The 17,695-nt window shown below is 37.4% G+C and overlaps 1 protein-coding gene across 6 annotated transcripts in view; it reads right to left on the bottom strand.

Annotated features, from left to right (window-relative positions):
- The window catches only part of BTRC (beta-transducin repeat containing E3 ubiquitin protein ligase), a 122,273-nt gene that overhangs the window by 97,184 nt on the left and 7,394 nt on the right, over positions 1 to 17,695 (bottom strand). For 3 of the 6 annotated variants that reach the window (XM_071748456.1, XM_071748458.1, XM_071748459.1), the window contains exon 2: positions 8,579 to 8,647. The exons of the other annotated variants lie outside the window; for them this stretch is intronic. In XM_071748456.1, the coding sequence (XP_071604557.1) occupies positions 8,579 to 8,647 (69 nt within the window). The remainder of the gene's footprint in view (positions 1 to 8,578; positions 8,648 to 17,695) is intronic. 6 annotated transcript variants of the gene reach the window in all.

Genomic DNA, 17,695 nt, shown 5'->3' with positions numbered 1-17,695 from the left:
GCTTGTGTGTAAATCAGATGAGTGACCCAACAGAACAACTTCATTTACAGCCCGATCTCTGAAAAATCTCAACAGCCTCTATCCCCCTCCACTGAGCAACCCACGTGTCAAACACTCACTTTTGTCCTGTCAGCTCCACAAACAAGGGACTGGCCTCCAAGCTCACTACTTGAAAGCTGACTGACACAATCCTCTCCTGAACTCAAGTCAATCTACCAAAACAAAGACACTGAGGCACCACGTTTGGACTACAGCCAAATGGGAATGCTGATACTGCTTGCTAAGTACTGGGCCAGGATGCACCAGGCTCTCTACCTTCCTGAATCCTGACTGCTTTAATACTTCAGATGCCTGCACAACTTTTGGACCCACAGAGCAAAGCTTTTAATTTATAAAAGCTAAGCATCTTTGATACACATTGAATGGCACAACACAAGGAATTATTTGACAAAGAACACAATTTCATTTTCTAACTTATTTTTAGCCTTGTACCCTGAACTTTGAAATACATTTTTGCCAAAGTAGAAATACAGGGAACACAGTTTCAAGCAAGACCAGCATCGTCCTGACAGAAGCTGCTCTGCTCCACTGGTGATTATAATGGGGTTGTCTTATTTAGAATTAAAACAGGCTAAAAGCACAGACAGTCACTGACTGAGTCCAGTGGGTAGTAACCCTGAGCTGAAGGGAAGCTGTGTTTTAACCCATTCAATTACTCTTACAACTATATTGCAAAAACATTTTTTACTACATCAGATGTTCTGCCTCTAATACCCTACCCTCTCTTCCAATTATTGGATGTCCTAAAGACAAATCTCAATACACACTCAATAGCTAAAATTCTTGCCAGTGCAAAAAATTTGTTATTTACGTTATTTGCTATTGCATTACAAGATTATACATTACAATTTCAGACTGTTATTTTTATCAAATTTGTTCTCTTCTAGTCCTACAGCAAATACAATAAACTAGGGGTAACTAACACAGTTTTAGTAAATTGTGTTACAGGTCAGAAATGTATCACCTTGTCCTGTAAAACTAAGTGGTTCTATATGGGGAAAAAAAAAGAAGTTCTTGGTCTATTAAAATTTACCACTATAGTGCACAGGCATGAAAATACATTCTCACTGTACTGAACCCTCTGTAAAAAAAAGAACAACAACAAAAAAACCCAATATTTTAAGAATACTTTCTTTATAAACACTTTGGAGAAAATAATTAGACAGTAGTGCAGAATTTCTGTTTTTAATTGTGGTACATTTTAACAACCTATTATCCCTGCCTGAACCCTGCACTCAGCTCAATGATAACCTACATGTTCAAAACACCTTTGATTTAAAAGAAACATAACCTATTTTTGCACATCTTCACAAGTTAGCGTCAAGGTGAAAACGAAATTTTTCTTTCAAGGGCTGGGTTTTGGTCAACAGTATATAACACAAATCTCAGCTGCTAACCACATCTATTTAAATCTTTCCCTAGTTCAGAATTATTGCCCTTCTAGTACAATGCCCAGTTGAACTCTGTGCAGTTGAACTCTAAAGATAAATCAGTAACAAGTTTCTACTTTTCTTGAGAAATGGGAATTAAGATCCTGTACACCAAAGATTTTCATGAATGATTATAAATAAAACATGGGACGTGTTGGCAAGAGCTGAAGAGTTTTAAAGCAGAGAAATAAGCTTTCTTCTGGTTGGTCCTATAGATCATAAGGGAACTGGATAAGGTTGTTCCAAGAACAAGTGAAATTTTAACCTTAAAAAAACCCAAAAAACAGGAGAAAGGTGAAGATAAGCTAGAAATTCTATGACCCAAACTGAAGCAGATATAACACATGGGGTGCTTATGTGTTTACTACTCTATGAAGAGTAAAACTGCATATACCAGACCTGATCTTGATATGAGAAGATAGATCTTCTCCCACTTCTTGTTTTACGCACTTTAGAAAGAAAATATGGGATGGTTGGCAAGTACAATTATCCCTAAAAGTCTCTTTTGCAATACTCATTCCTGCATGCACTCCAAAATCTAATTATCAGGAAGAGAGCCTTAGGAATTTTGATCCTTTATGATACTTTATGAAACACATGCTCAGACATTAACAGGGTTCCTAATACTCACACATTTTTATAATATAACAAACCAAATTGAAGAAAGAACAAACCAAAACTTTTCAATCACACTCAGTTCATCTTACACGTGTTTTGTCCACATACTTAACTAAACCAATGCCACAAATATAATCACTTTCACGTTGTGCTTAATGTGCCCTATTCCTTTTACCACAGAATGCAGCACATTGTATGAAACATATGAGATAAGGCAGCTGCTGTTCACATTACAGATCCCGGTCCCATTAAATTTATTAGCAATTCCAGAAATTTAGTTCTGGCTAAAACATAATGTTGGTTCCATTCCTTGGTCTATTTCTCATCCTTTCAACCTCTCAGAAATACACAAAACAGAAACACTTTTTTATTTTTTCCATTACTGTTCATGTAGGTGCCCTCTTTGATTAATACATATGATATAAAAGTAAAGAAGAAATTCACAGTTCACTGTCAAAATTCTTAAAATCTGCCATACATATTTGTTAACTTGGGTAGCACTTGATCATATATGCTTCCTACTTGAAAAAAGGTATGTGATATCACTTCAGAAAAACAAAAACATCTTTTATTAATTTAGTAGCTTTTGGGAGGCTTTACTTTTTCTTTTCTTTTTCCTCCTATCCCAACAGTGGATGCAAGGCATACTAAACATATAATTACATGAGAGAGCCACCCAGCTTTCAAAGGAGCCATTCCAGTGAATTGTGTAAATAATATGCCTTTAAAAACCCTAACATATGAATACAGATTTACCAGTTATGGAGCATTTATATACCTGAGAGACAAAAATACTAATTTAAAAAAAAAAAAAAATCCTGCCTAATTATGAACTTACCGAAGAGACTAGCATGCTCAGAGCAAATTAATATTTTAATAACTTTCTCCAAAAGTTTTTGACTGTTTTCATTTGAAAATAAGAAAAATGTTAAAAGCTCTAAGTCTTTGGCTCTTAAGCCAAAAAACAATGGCCAAAACCCACATGGTACAACATACCTCCTTACACCCAAGGTCAGAGTTCCGTCCACTTAAAACAAAATAATTTTTTGTTTTTTCAGTTTTTCTTGGCAGTTTTTACATCATAAGAAGATAAATTTATAAAATAAAGAGGCAACTACAGTATTCCTCAGAGTGTGACCATAGGAAGGATCTCCCCCCAGCTTCAGTTAGCCCACAAACAGTCAGCTCTTCTAGCTGGCACATACTGTACCAGAATCATGAAAAGCAACACACAGTTGCTGTCATAACCAGTACTTTTCAGTTTCTCAGCTTCTCTTATGTTCAGACATTTTAGTCAGATTTCCACAAGCACAAGTGAGGAAAATTAGAAGCAGTTTGTGCTCCTGTTGTGCTATAATGCCAATAACTGAGCTATCTTATTAAAGACCCTTGAAGCATTTTTCCAAACTGCAAATCAAGAAAACAAATACCACACCTAGGGAAAGATACAAACATGTTCCTGGGACAATTGTGGGATCCATTTAAAAAAATAAAGACTTCAAAAATCAGAGGCTGAAACGTTCTACCAGGGTTCAGTTACAGCACCCTTCCTAGATTCCAAACATTCAAAATACTGAACTTCTTAGCCCAGTGTAGGCCACTGACTTTGGTGTGGCAGTTTTGTCCTACACCCTGAAGCCTGAAGGTTACTGCATTCTGCAAGCTTTGCTGTGTACACACAGCTCATACAACTGTAAATGATTCAGTTTGCTCAGTACATTTTCCTTAACATACCTATTATGCAAACTCTTCTCTGATCTTGCAGTAACTCCCTAGCTTACCATAACTTTTTACAAGACATTCCAGTTCAGTACTCTTAAATATCAAAGATAAGGGACATAGAAAGATTTACATATTCAGGTTATCCGAATAATTTCTTACCTGAGCAGGATCTGGGAGGATCAAATCACAGCTTTTTTAGGCAAATGTTTGTGAAGAAATGGTTTCCACAGAGAGTGGCTCCCACAGTTCAACCCCTGGGATTCCAAATCAACAGAAACCACACACCCCAGAATGGGGCCAGCTTCCCATCTATAATGTGTACATGATCCTCAATTGCCAAGTGTTTGAGGAAAGTTGTGTAGATCATATCTGAACTAGACAATACTTATTTTTCCATGATCTTAGCTTTTTAATCCATGAAGTTGACACATCAAAATCAGTGCACCTGCAGAGCTTAAAGAGTCAGATGCCATGCCCATCTTTAAGGACTGCTAGTTACTGTGCAGAGACTTTTGCATGCTTCTTTAAGCAACACTGAAGATAGTGGTGTTAAAATCAAGCCCCACCCGAAGTTACTAGAAGTAATGTCACCCAAATTTAAAGTATAAAACCACCTGAAGGTTTAAAATTGATATCTTACAAGATAAAGAGCATTAAGCTCTTCTGCAAGTGAGAAAACATAGTTAAACTCCATGATGTCCAAAGTCTGATTTTGCGTCAAATCAAACCATTTTAAATCTTACTATGTCATAAATCTTATTCTTTAACTTTGACATTCTCCATAAGTTTGGGTAGAGTATCATGGCATCTCAGTTCTGCATCTGCACAGCAAGGATAACATAACCTCCCTGCCTGAAAGGTGTCACAGACCAAGGGCATCCTTATATATGAAGTTCTGACATACAAACACCAAAACCTGAAACAACAGGGAGTTAAGAAGAAGATAATTGTGTATCAGCACCCTTACAATAAAAACCTAAGAGCAGTATACCAACTGCCTAACCATTACTGAAACTGAACAACTATGAAGCTTTAAAAAAATACCCAACCCTACTATAAGAAATGGGTTGAATCTCTCCAGCTTGGGACACTTTTACAATTTCATTCATACTTCCATCACAGAACGAACTTACATTGGCAGAGAGATGAAACTGAGGTTTCATTAGATTTCCTCCATCTCCGGTGTTATTTAATTCCATAAAATATCTCAGAATTATTATTCTGTTATGCACCTAACACACAAAAGTGTTTCAAAGATAACTAATATGTCTGCATAGCATGTTGCGTTCTCAAAGTACTATATGAGCGTCAAGCACTGATAATGAACTGCAGAATGCAAGCTTATTTCTACTTTCCACCCAAGGAATTAATATCTGCATTTTAAAAAACATATGGATGCACTGAAATATAATACATTTTAGAAATTAAGGAGGAGGTGCTAAATGACAAAACGAAACCAAAATATATATATTCAGAATAACTGTATTTTTCTCCTAGGAAAAGTGCAATTCTAGTGCAAGAACCTTGTCCTAACCATACTCTGATTTTTATACTCTCTTTTACAGCCGACTTGACAGAAGTGCAGACCATTAATATCTGAAGTGCTTTGTTTTGATTATACTGCCCTTTGCTGGTACCAATCTAGTTAAGGTAGGACCAAGAATTTCCAGCATAAAACACATTTACAGGTTTATAACTTGGCTCTAAAAATTCTACTCCAAAAGACAGTGGGAGGCAGAAAGGCTCAGATGAGTGCATTATATTACACATGCTATGTAATGCATACTTGCTCACAATGGTATGCGAAGGGGAGGGATTAGCTTTAACTTTGAATTACCGTGTTTTCACAAGCCACTGAAAATGATACTTCTAACTTCCCTGTTTATATAATCAAAATAATGTTTTGTAAGTGTTTCAGCTCATTAATAGCTCATTTGCTCAATTTCAGTTTGGCTGAAACAATATAAGGTGTAATATAACATAAGAATTGGAATGTCCTGTCTGTGGAACATATTTATACACAAACATTTCCCTTCTTCCTCCCCTCAGAAGTCAATTGCAGCTTGTCTTTAGTGGGTCAACATTTAGGGATGGGACACTAGAGACTGCTAGCAGCACAACACTGCCATTAGAAGAAGGGCTTACATGAAGATCAAAGCTGAATGAATTAATTGCAGGCGTTTGCCTTTTTGCAAAAGATAAATTCACAGGAAACAGCTGCAGTACAGAGCTTTGCAGGTTACTTAAAATGCTCCTCTTAAAGCAACATTTATTTCTGGCCACTGGTATTGTGTTTCCTTTAGCCCACATAGGAACACAGCAACATTTAATATAAAATCCTGCCACAAAAGGGCAGAGGGCAATGGCATCAGTGTGGGCGACCCACACTCAGGTAGTGTTCAACTATTATCTCCAGTTAAAGTAGGTTGAAAATACGCAAATCCAGTGAAGCACTGTTTTTAGATAAAATTGTCAGTTTTATGGATATCTACAGAATGTGTCCAGTCTTGCAGAACTCCATCTTCCTCCACCTCATCTGTAACGCAAACCATTTTTAGCCCACATTAATACAATGCATTACTGGGATACTTCTCACATTATGCATAAGCCAGGCAGCAGATCAATACTCAGGCTGAGATTAAAAAAAAAAAATAAAATCATTAAGTTAAGGATCCCGTTAAAAACGCACTCATCAGGAGGATAAACATGATATACAAGCACCAATCCATCTGGATGCATATGTAGATTGGTTTTTTCAAAAACAACAGAAGTGGATTTCTTTCCAATATGAAACTTTAAAGAATCCTAGAGGTAGGAACTTTGGTATATACCCTACAACAAATCAAAAAAATTTAACTTCTCTGCTTCTCATAAGAGATTTTTCTTTTGATCAAATGTTTCCACCTTTTGCATCAACTTCCTTACCCATGTACTTCCTGTGGCAAACTCATAGCACTGAAACCGGAATAGTAACAGTATTCCCACAGCAGCATCTGCTGAAAGCAAGCTCAGGCTTGTAACTTTTCCTTGGATCAAGAAGGAATAAGAAGATTTAATATTTTATATCCAGTAATTAAGCTAAAAAACAAAAGGGAAGCATCGACACAGAAAAATATGTTTTCTAAAATGTATTATTTGAGGTTGCCTAACATGAAAGTCTCCTTGGAAAATTCGCTAACAGAGCATTTTAGGTTTTTTCCCCTTCAGTATTTTTCAGCCAAAAAAGCAAATAACCCACTTGTATCAGAGCACTGATACTATCACATAGCAAGAACAGATGTAGGTTTCTTTGCCTCAGAAAAATAGAACAGTCACACATTTCTTTTTCTATTGTTCTCCTAACCTACAACATAAGAAACAGAAACTGATGCCATGCCCCACAGGTCAACAAACTTGATCTCTGTGAGAAGATAATTACAGAGTTGAGATTCCTCTGAGATCCCTTGCCTCTAGCTCAGCAAAGTTTAAATCAAGAAAACATCATCTTTACTGTCCCAGCTGACCTCCACAACTGTGGACTTGGAGAAAGAGCAATGATCTCTTGGACAGAAGCTCCAAAGCATGCTTCGTCTTTGCAGCGTATCAGTCAACCAAAGAAATGATTTGCAAATGAAATACAGGACTCAGGGCTCCTCTTCTTACAGGTGTTTCAGCTCTTCTCAGTTTCACAGAAGCCAGTGTAAGTTTGACACAAGTAAGCAAATTGCACAAACAAGTTACTACTTACTACTAATAAGATACTGAGATAAGAATGGAGAGATTCAAAGCCACCTGTTAGCAACTGCAATGAAACTCGTGTTTGATTTAAGGAGTTTTGCTGCTGTAGTTTTTAATTCTCTCCTACTCCATACATGTGACTTTGCTCTTTGTTTCAGTTGGGCTCACAGCACCACAGATACCTTCACCATGTTTCATCATTTCACAACTCCAGTTGCCACGACAACAGGATGCAGCTTATCTCTGCTGTTTTCATTTTTCCAGTTTTTGTTGCCATAACAACACAATCATCCTGGCTTTCTACAAAAACAGCAACTTCAAGCCATGTATTTTGAAGGACACAAGATTCATCATACGTGTATCTTCACAAGAGAAGAGATTTGTACAGGCAATTTGTAAATTAACCTATTTTTCTCTGAAGGGGGATTTTTCACTCACAAAAGTGAAAAGCTGACAGCAATTGCTAGAGGCAGACTGCTGAGACATCTAAAGCCTGGCCTTTAATAACAGCCACAGTAATATAGCATTAGGCCACTTCCAAGTGGGGAGTCCCCACAGTGTCAGACTGTGTCAAACTGCACAATTGTTATGTGATGTGAGTAAGTGTCCATACTTGTTTCACCCAGGCAGATCTGAATTAGACGCTAGATGCAATTCTCTTGAGTTTTAACCCAGTGGCCTCCCCATTATTACCAGCAGCACCACCATGCAGCTTTGTGTTTCAAGGCCCATTTTAATTCTGCAATTTGAGCTGTTGTTGCACATTTCTTTTCACACGCTAGCCCTTTTCACTTTCAGGTGACTGCATTTTGAACTTTTATTTACAGGAAGTGCACATTCATAAGACTGGTGAGAAAATGTTATACAAACACAGCATGCAGAGACACAAAACGATAATGGCTATGAGGGGTATCAGCTAACATGGCACTGTAACTTCATTACACCCTCATTTATGTACTTCACTAATGAGACAAGCACAGGTGTCCAACACGGTCCCTCACATGAGATGAATAACAATAATACAGTCCAACCTGCTTTAGCCATGCTTGGTATCCAGAAGATATAAGTTGGAATCCATCTTTTGGCATGTGTATTCGGGGCTAGGAGAGAATAGACATAAAGAGAGACCTCCTTTTACACTGGGACCTAACTAACCTAAGTCTAAATTCTGGAGCATTTTAAACAATGCATATTTTTTTTAAGCCATGTATGAAGGTTTAGCCCCCAGATTAGTTATCATTTACTCCTGTTATCAGCTACTTTAAGAAACTTTTCTAATAAAGCCACCATCATTTTTTACAGTTTCCACCATTTTACATTTCAGCTCAGCATACACAGATATTACTTTAAAATTTCCACAAATGTGTGTGTATAAACATAGACTCTGTGTGGGTGCTGTAGCAGAGACTTATGGTCATTAATGCTTTTGCCACTACATAAAGCTTAATATGGTGTCAAAACAGCAGCAGTCGAGCTATGAGAATGCTTTCACAGTCATCATACACTCAGACCAGACACTGCACAACATGAAAAGATTAAGGAAAATCCCTGAAGAGGCACAGCCTTAATACAGGGGGAACAGGAGACTATACTCACAGCCATAAATTATGCCTCAAACAGATAGACAAATACAATTTCCTCCCCACTTACTGTTTTCATGCTTTACTGAATTGAGGAAAAGGCAAGACATCTAATTGTTCTGGAAGCACAGAACACATATAACTTACAGCTTGATATAAAAATGCAACAAAAATTAAATGCTCCCTGTCATGATACTAACTTGCAGTTCAAATATTTTCTAACAAACCAAGTGGATTTAACTCTTTCACTGCCCCACAAAAAAAAGCAACAGGACCAGACAGGACATCAGGATACACCAAGTCCAGAGACCTTTCTTACTCCTAGAAACTACTTCACAATCCCTTTGATTCACTGCAGTTTCCCTCTGAAACAGCAGATGTGTGCCCCTACCACTCCTTCTGGGAGGCTGAAACATCTTCCTCATTTTCAGACTGCTCACAGTATTCAGTTTCTACGAACTGTGTCCACCTTGGTACTTGTAACACTAAAAAATACAAATAGTTGGAGCAGAAAAATGTGTCACCACCGAATGCTGAAGCTTCACAGCTACGGTGGGAATGCAGTCCAGCCTTGGAACTTGAAACTAAAAGAACCAGAACAGACTAAAATCTTGCCTCTAAGGAGAAGTACACACACAGGATTTTACAATATACTTTGAACAGTAGTTATTTTTGCCTCTCTCCAGTTTGAATTGAAAACCTCCAAAATGATTCAAAGCAGCAGCAAGATTATGTTCTGGTGTCCTAGCGAGTAATCCAAGTTAAACATTCATTTTAATAACCACCATTGTGTTGATTAATTAAATTCAGCTATACCCAGTTACTGCATTCACCTGCTGAGTTTGGACTTGAAATGCTCAACACATTAACAAACGACATTTTAGGGCCCTCCTCACACAGCTAGAAGCACCATGCTCTGAGACCTAACCCTTACTTCAGCACTTACTTCATGGGTGGTTAGTCTCCCTACTACTGTAAAATGAGGACAACACTCATTTAACCCACCTCACAGGTTTGCTGAGAGGAACTGCTGACATTTTTCCTTGCTTTGAAAATGGAAGAAACTATATGAAGTGCTACGTATCTAGCATGAACAATACAGAAACCCACATTTTATTTCTGGCTCAACTGCTTCAGCTGCTTTTTCAAAGTAGCAGAGCACAGCGTATTTACCAAGGAGGGGGGAAAAAAAAAAAAAAGTTTCATAAAAAAGCAGAAATTATGATCTTTTGAAATCAGTGTCAGGAGTGAAGAGGCCTGAATACCAGCTGGATCTGCCCAGCTTCACAGAACAAATCTAAGAAAATTACTTTATTTCTTTTTGCTTCTGTCACCTAACCTACAAATTAAAGGATAACAGTGAAGCTTTCTCCTGGGACCAGCAGGCAGCTTAACATTTGTAAAGTCTATCAGTCCAGTGTAGTTTGAGTAATTGATTCAAGACACTGATTTAAAACATTTAATTTGAAGACCCTGGTCCTGCAAATATGTAAGTGTACTAATAGGTCTAATGCCATCAACAGGATTACTCATGCAGAAGTGTTTCCAATATCAAAGATAACACTATTTCTGTTTTGACAGCTCTAGCCTGCACCAGGTCTTCGCAAATTCAGAACAAAGTTCCTTTATTATTAGCAATAAAAGTATTCAAGACCCACAGCAGATTAGCAGCTACTGTAAACTCAATTTCTTTTTCAATGTTTACAAGTCAAATATACAAATAAGAAACTAAGACCTGTCACCAGCTCCTCAGTACCACACTTACAAAATGCCCTCAGTGAAGTAGCTCTCCTCAACAGCTGATAAGACTACTCTCATCTAAGGAGAAAATTGTACAGAGGAGCAGCACATTTTATGTGTAGAAGATATGTCATTACCCTCATGCTGCTGCTTATACCATTAAAACAGGATATTTCCACAAGTGAGTCCCCATTCATATAAAACATCAGCACTGATAGAAAAGTGTAATTGAACTTAAGCCTCTGGAGCTTTCACTTACAAACATTTAAGGCAAACATACTCACTATGGTCCAGACCTTTACAACCAATCTCCTGTATTTTAAATTTTTGTGGCTCTCCTAGCTTTCTGTGGTTCATTGTGAATGATTTCTCCCACCTTTCTGTGGTTCATTGTGAATGATGCCCAGGAATGTCTTCTTCAGTAAAGATAAGAAATTAAATAAGTATATCAACTTTCCAAATTTCGGTGTCCAAATGACAGGAGACATGCAACCACAAAATTATGAAGAGGATCTCATACATGCTTGGTAAAGCAAAAAGATAATATTGCTCTTCTTCTCCCAGCCTTTAAAAGATCTGGCACACAGCAACTGCTTTGTTCTACTATTTTACCAATCATCAGTAAAATTTTCCATTAGTATGATCCATTCAAGGCAATTCTATCAACAATACAATTAACTGTCCAGCAAGATCTACTCAACTTTGTATTTTCATGAGCACACAGCATTTATGCTCACAGTTCAGCATCATTCATAAGCATAATATTTTCTCATAGCATCTGCTCCAGCATTTTCCTCAACTAGTAGTCAGACTACTAGTAGTCAGTTTTCCCTCTTACAGCAGCCACATGAAAAAGTAACTCTGATAGCACCATAACTATTAACTTTTATTATACCATTCTGAGAATATTTCAAATTTTTATCTAGGAGACTAATATGTGATACAACCCTGACAACTTTCCATTCCAAGACATTCATGTTTATTATTGGGAATTTGTTTTAAAAATGAGTCTTCCATCACCACAGACAGCTTACTCCATAATCATCAGCAACTCATTCACAGTTCTGAAATGCAATTTTACCCTGTATGAAATGCTGACTTTCTCTTTAACCTTTTTGGTGGCTACAGAACTTATCATTTATATATTACCCATATATTAAATTATATTATGATATATATTGCAATTGTTTATAAACTCGTGAGGTGGATTAGCTTTCTTTTTTTCCTGCAACCCCTGACTTTTTTCCTTTAGTAATCTACTGTTTCATTTTTAATCCATTTGATTTCTGCAGTCCCTAGTAAGGCCCAGAACAACAGAATGACTTCTGAGAACAAGTCCGTAATTTAAAATTCAGTGGTACTCTCTTTCCTTCCCTACAAAGGCTGATTTTTAGAGGACATTTAATTACAGGCCTGAGTTCCTATTTTCTAAGCCTAAACACAACCCCTGAAGGCTTACAATATTTGAGTCACAGCTGGAGCTGTGGTTACTATACAGTTTAAATATCAGCCTCTTTACTGTGCAATTTGTTTTGAAAATCAAATCAGATGCCGTGTCATGAACAAGTGCTAATTAAGTACTGAGCGGAAATTGGGCTTTTTTGTGCAAGAAGGGTTCTTAAGTATCTGCATCTTCACTTCCATAGGAAAGGATAAATATGTCAAGAGTGATAATTATAAAAGGAAACCTGCTATGGTATTTGTAAGGCACTACTGCTGCTTCTCCATTTCATCTGCTTCCATGTAAGAAGAAATGGGAGGGGAAAAAAGTGAAACCTGTACGAAACATATATGTACTAAGGACATTATGGATCTGAACACATAACCCACAATGCTTCCTTTTCCCTCAGAGAGGACATTCACTCTGGGTTTCCAGCCCATACAATTTAAACAGGCAAGCTAAACCCACCTCCCTGTGTGACTGCAAAGCAACTGTGAAACTACTCGTATTTTCATTCCTTTTAAATTATGATCTACATGCAGTATTTGATTATAACATTTCATTCAATGATATAACAAGATACAGCACCTTGTTTGATAAATATCAAGTGAAGAACAGGAGTAATGCATTTTAATACTCCAAAGGTTGCCTCTGAGTAACAATATTCATGACTACATTAACTGATAGGCTCTTGGCTACAAAGGCAGAATTAGATCTGTCAGTCACTGACATGGGAGGGCATGGCCAGTTGAAGTGAAGACTGTCCAGTTGACATGGCTTCCATAGCAAAGGAAAATATCCCCTGTGGCCTAGAATATGTTAACGAGTTTGTATGCATTACAGCAATAAACTGAATCCCTGCTACACACTCTTTGATTCTGAAACCATCAGCCGCCAATATTTAAGTGTACCCTTTATGAGATTCTGGAGGAGAAATGAACACTGAGCCAGTTGACTGTCAGGTCTCACAGTCTGATACAAACTCCTTCAGAAGGACACAGCACTCTACAACAATAGGTTCTGCCTGCCTGGAAACCAAATGAATTCACTGCACTTGGTGAACATGGCTACTGTGGTTCTCTAGTGAAGCTGTTTAGAATATACTGACCAAGATCTGCTCAAAAACAATTCACCCTGGATAATGGCTATTTATATTCCCTGACAGATAAATAGACACAAGTTTTTACACCCTGCAAGAGCAGCAGCTACCAGGAAAACTACTTGTGTAGCATGAAACACCCAGATACCCTCTTGAGGCCTCACAAGAATACTACACTACAGTATTCAAAAGCAAATGGAGATCATTGATGGCACTCCATTAATCTCTTAGGAAAAAAGTAATAGGAAGAGCTGTGAAGATGCTTACTATGGCAGCATAAAATTCTCTTCGTGCCCACAAGTACAAACATGATTGATATCAGAACTACTTGACATTTTAAGCCTGAAATTCAATTCTTATAATCAGTTTCCTTCAAGACTGCAAGATCTGTGGTGAAGAAATGAGAAGCTACCATTTTCATACTACTGTCAGAGCTTGCACGAGGTTAAGTATCCAACAAAAACAGAGGCATTCACAGAGCAAGCATTATGTATAAAGCAAAACTGTCTAGATGCCAATAAAATAAAGTTGATGCCTTAAGCATCTTATCTCTTTTTCCTAAGTCCACAGAAAAATCAGAAAGCTCTCCTTGGATTCTAGTTTTTTACTAAGACTCACAGCATCAGGAACAGAAAATTCTGTACTGGAGAAAAAAAAATACTGATGAGGTGAACACAATTAAGAAGTCTGAAAAACCTTGATCTCCATAGTCAGCAAAAGTGCTACTTTTCTACAGTGCTACAGTGCTAACTTTCACCTTCTTATCTGCTGAATTTTATGTAGCATACAGAAAAGCACACAGAAGAGATGTGTTACAGGTCTGTGCAAGCTATCCTGGATGTAAATCTACAGTTCTCACATTAAGCAGACAAATTTTTAAGTGGAATATCTGTTTTTTCCTAAAAAAAATATAAGTGCATTCAAGAGCAGTCAACAACACTCAACTACATCTTCTGTTTAGTGAGCTTTCCACTTCTGAGCAGACTTCAGCACTCAAGCCAAATATTTTCCTGTTCAATGAAGTAACAAAAAAACCTTCCTTTTTGCAGAAATGGCCATTCTATCCCTGTGCTGCAATTACAATGAGAGACCTATACACCCATCATAAGTAACTTGGAATCCAGAACCAGCTGCTTCAAGTGCTTACCAAGATATACTAAATTTCTTTTCCTGATCTAAAAGCCCTGTACTAAAAGCTGTTGAGTTCAGCTCTCAAGTCTTTGAGACTGACACAAGATGCAAATGCTGCTTTGCTTGGCTTAACAACAGGAAGCTCCTCCTTTAAACAAGTACCAGAGAATCCTGCTGTCTCAGAGGACTGCAACACAAGGACAAAGTAGGGACAACAGAAGCAGCTGAAGACACCTAATGGGCAGCCTCTGGCATCACTCTCCTGCAGAACAAGTACCTGTAAGAAGACTAACCATAATGAGACTAAAATATTCCCAAGATGACTGGACAATCTATAAAAAGAAAAAAACAAAATAAAACAAACAGAAACTGAAACACAGACAAACAGTAAATCACATCTCCCAAGAAAGGAAATCTGCTGAGACTGAGTACTGGTAACTATTGCCAAAATGAAACAGTCACCATGGGAGGTCTAAGTAAATCTATTCCCAATTTAGAACAAATCAGAATTAGTGCTAGACTAACCCAATCTTCTTCTTTAAGAAGATCACTGAAGTCCAGACAAATTAGAAGTAGTTAAGCATTTGATAGATGACATGTAGGAAGTTACTAGTTAAAATGGAGAGGATTAGGATTACTACCAGAGTTGTAAGGAGGTTAAGAATCTAAAAAGGGTAGAGGATCAAAGGCTATTTTCAAAAGAGAACCACCAAGCTACACAGAGATGGATCTTGGTTGAAATTTATTATTAATCTTGAAATTAATATTAAAATATTGTCACTAATGGCTAAATAACCCAGTAACTACCAATGTGATAATGAAATTGGCTGAAGACAAAGTTAAGAGACAGCATAAAAATGCATAGAACATAGCATCTTGAAAACCTGGGAAACAGAACCAACACAAGATGTACACAAATGAAAAACTAACGTTATTTCCCTTATTAACTAGGGCCTTGGTAACTAAGAAGGGGAGAAGATATGTTACTCATTAGATAATGATGGTTCACCAGCAAGATACTGCCATGAAGATGGGAAATACTACTATAGGACTTTGTATAAAGTGAAAACTTCCTAGGAGAGAGAAATTAGGAACACTTGTTTTTGTACAAGAAACAAATAAAACTTTTCCTGGAATATTCTGTATAGCTCTGGTCACTCATATTCCAGATAGATTAATCAAATTCTGCAGTTGTCTAATAAGGCCTTCTAAGATAACCAAGACTTACAGGAAATAGGACTCAAATGAGAAAAAAAAAAAAAAAAAAAAAAAAAAAAAGCAGTTTGTGTAGCTTGACCAGATCTAGCTCAAAGAAGAAAACGCATGTTCCTCACAAATACATTCAGATGAACACAGGGGAGTAAGAAGAGCTGTTTAAAATCAAGGACAATATTGGCATTGGTAGTAAACAAATAAGAGTAAATTAACAATGAATGAAGTTAAGCTGGAAAATAAGAACAAGGATTCTAGCCTTCAAAGTAGTCAAATTTGGAAGAGCTCTACAATGGAACAGCAAAGACAATTCTACTCTCAAGAACTGCCTTGAGTAGCCTGCAAAAGGGATCAGAGACTGAAAATACTGGACTTGAACACAAGATCTGTTCCAACCCTATATGGAGATGTTCCTCTCACTGATGGGCTCTTCACTGCTTTGCCTCTACGTGAAGTCTTATTTTAAGACCAGTGAGATATGGATATAAAGGAATATCTTCTTGTCTGTAGAAAACTTACGGGACATTTATGCTCGTTTATAAAAACCAGCAGTGACAAAGTACAAGAGCAACACACTTGACTGGAGACATCCCAGTCAAAAAGAGAAAAAAGAAAAAAGTTAAAAAATAATATTAACAGGCAATGTAGATTTTTGTTCCTTCAAACCTATTGGCAAAGGAAAGCACCTTCTGACAGACTTGAAGAGGGTATTAACATTGACTGGAATTCTTCAGAAAACTTTTGAGATGCTTCCAAGACCCATCTTCTAAAAAAAGATTGATCCATCGTTTCTTGTGAGTGCGCCCACTTCCCATTGTTCTAATTTGCAGGAGATGAATGACAGCTGGCTGCATTTCACAAGCCCATTGAGAGTTTTGGCATTTAAGAAGGAAGGGCATTGAGCAAACCCGATGAACAACCCCCTTGGAGAATCGCCAGCAGCTTCCTAACAGAATTTGAGGCCAACTATCCATAAACTAGAAGCAACTCCCACATAAACACTGCTCCATTCTGCATTGCTCTGAAAATAAATTGCAAGCAATGTAAGTAGAGAGGAAGAGTATATGACAAACTTTCATGCTAGACCATTTTTCTCTGAAACAAATAGAGACTGTTTTGGTTCCTATATGGGCAAGCCTGGAAACAAGGATTTTCCTTTCTAGACAGAATTTAACCTAGCCCTGCTTTGTACTCAAGAAGAGACAGCCATTACCATTCTCCTGAGCATTTAATCCACCCTCTTGTATTTGGGAAAAAAAAAATTTAAAAATCACAATCTGTAAGAATAACTATGTCCCTAGTTAGAAACATCAAGAGACATAATTCCTACAAACTACCTGAGAGAATCCACAGGAAGGCACACAGCCAGGTGATGTAAAAACCACATCAGAGTTCTACATTGGCTGGTATCTCCCAAAAAACCTTTCTACAACCTTCTTCTGATCTGTTTTACTCCAGGTGCTTCTGAGGATAGGCCATTTAGACTACAGTAAAGAGTAGACTTACTACTGTTCTGCTAACTAATATATAACTGTACTTAAGAACTTTTTCATTCCTTCATTGTATGTCCCTGTAACATTTCCATGTCTTAGCACAGAATGAAGGAAATTAAACCAGGATTAAGACTACTTTGCTTCTGCCAGTCCGAACTGGTTATTCCAGTGGATTCTGCCAAGAGGTTGCATGACTCCTGCTGCTGACTATAAGCACTTCCATCTTTCCCTTAAGATGACTGGAAAGACCCCTTGCTGAGCCTTCCAATTTTTCCTCATTCTCTCCTTCCTGCTGCTATCTAGATGAACGCACAGACCCTGTTTCAGCAGTGGGGGGAGGGAAAATAAATCGATAAAATAAAATAAATCGACAAAATAAAAAATGTTTCTCAGTTTTTAGTACAGAGGAGGACTAGAAGCAGCTAGAGAGCACAAAATTACAACCAGTCATT

Source organism: Heliangelus exortis, chromosome 7 (assembly GCF_036169615.1).
Source record: "Heliangelus exortis chromosome 7, bHelExo1.hap1, whole genome shotgun sequence".
Lineage (NCBI taxonomy): Eukaryota > Metazoa > Chordata > Aves > Apodiformes > Trochilidae > Heliangelus > Heliangelus exortis.
Note: the sequence above shows the minus strand (reverse complement) of the source record. Positions and strands in the feature narration are given on the sequence as shown.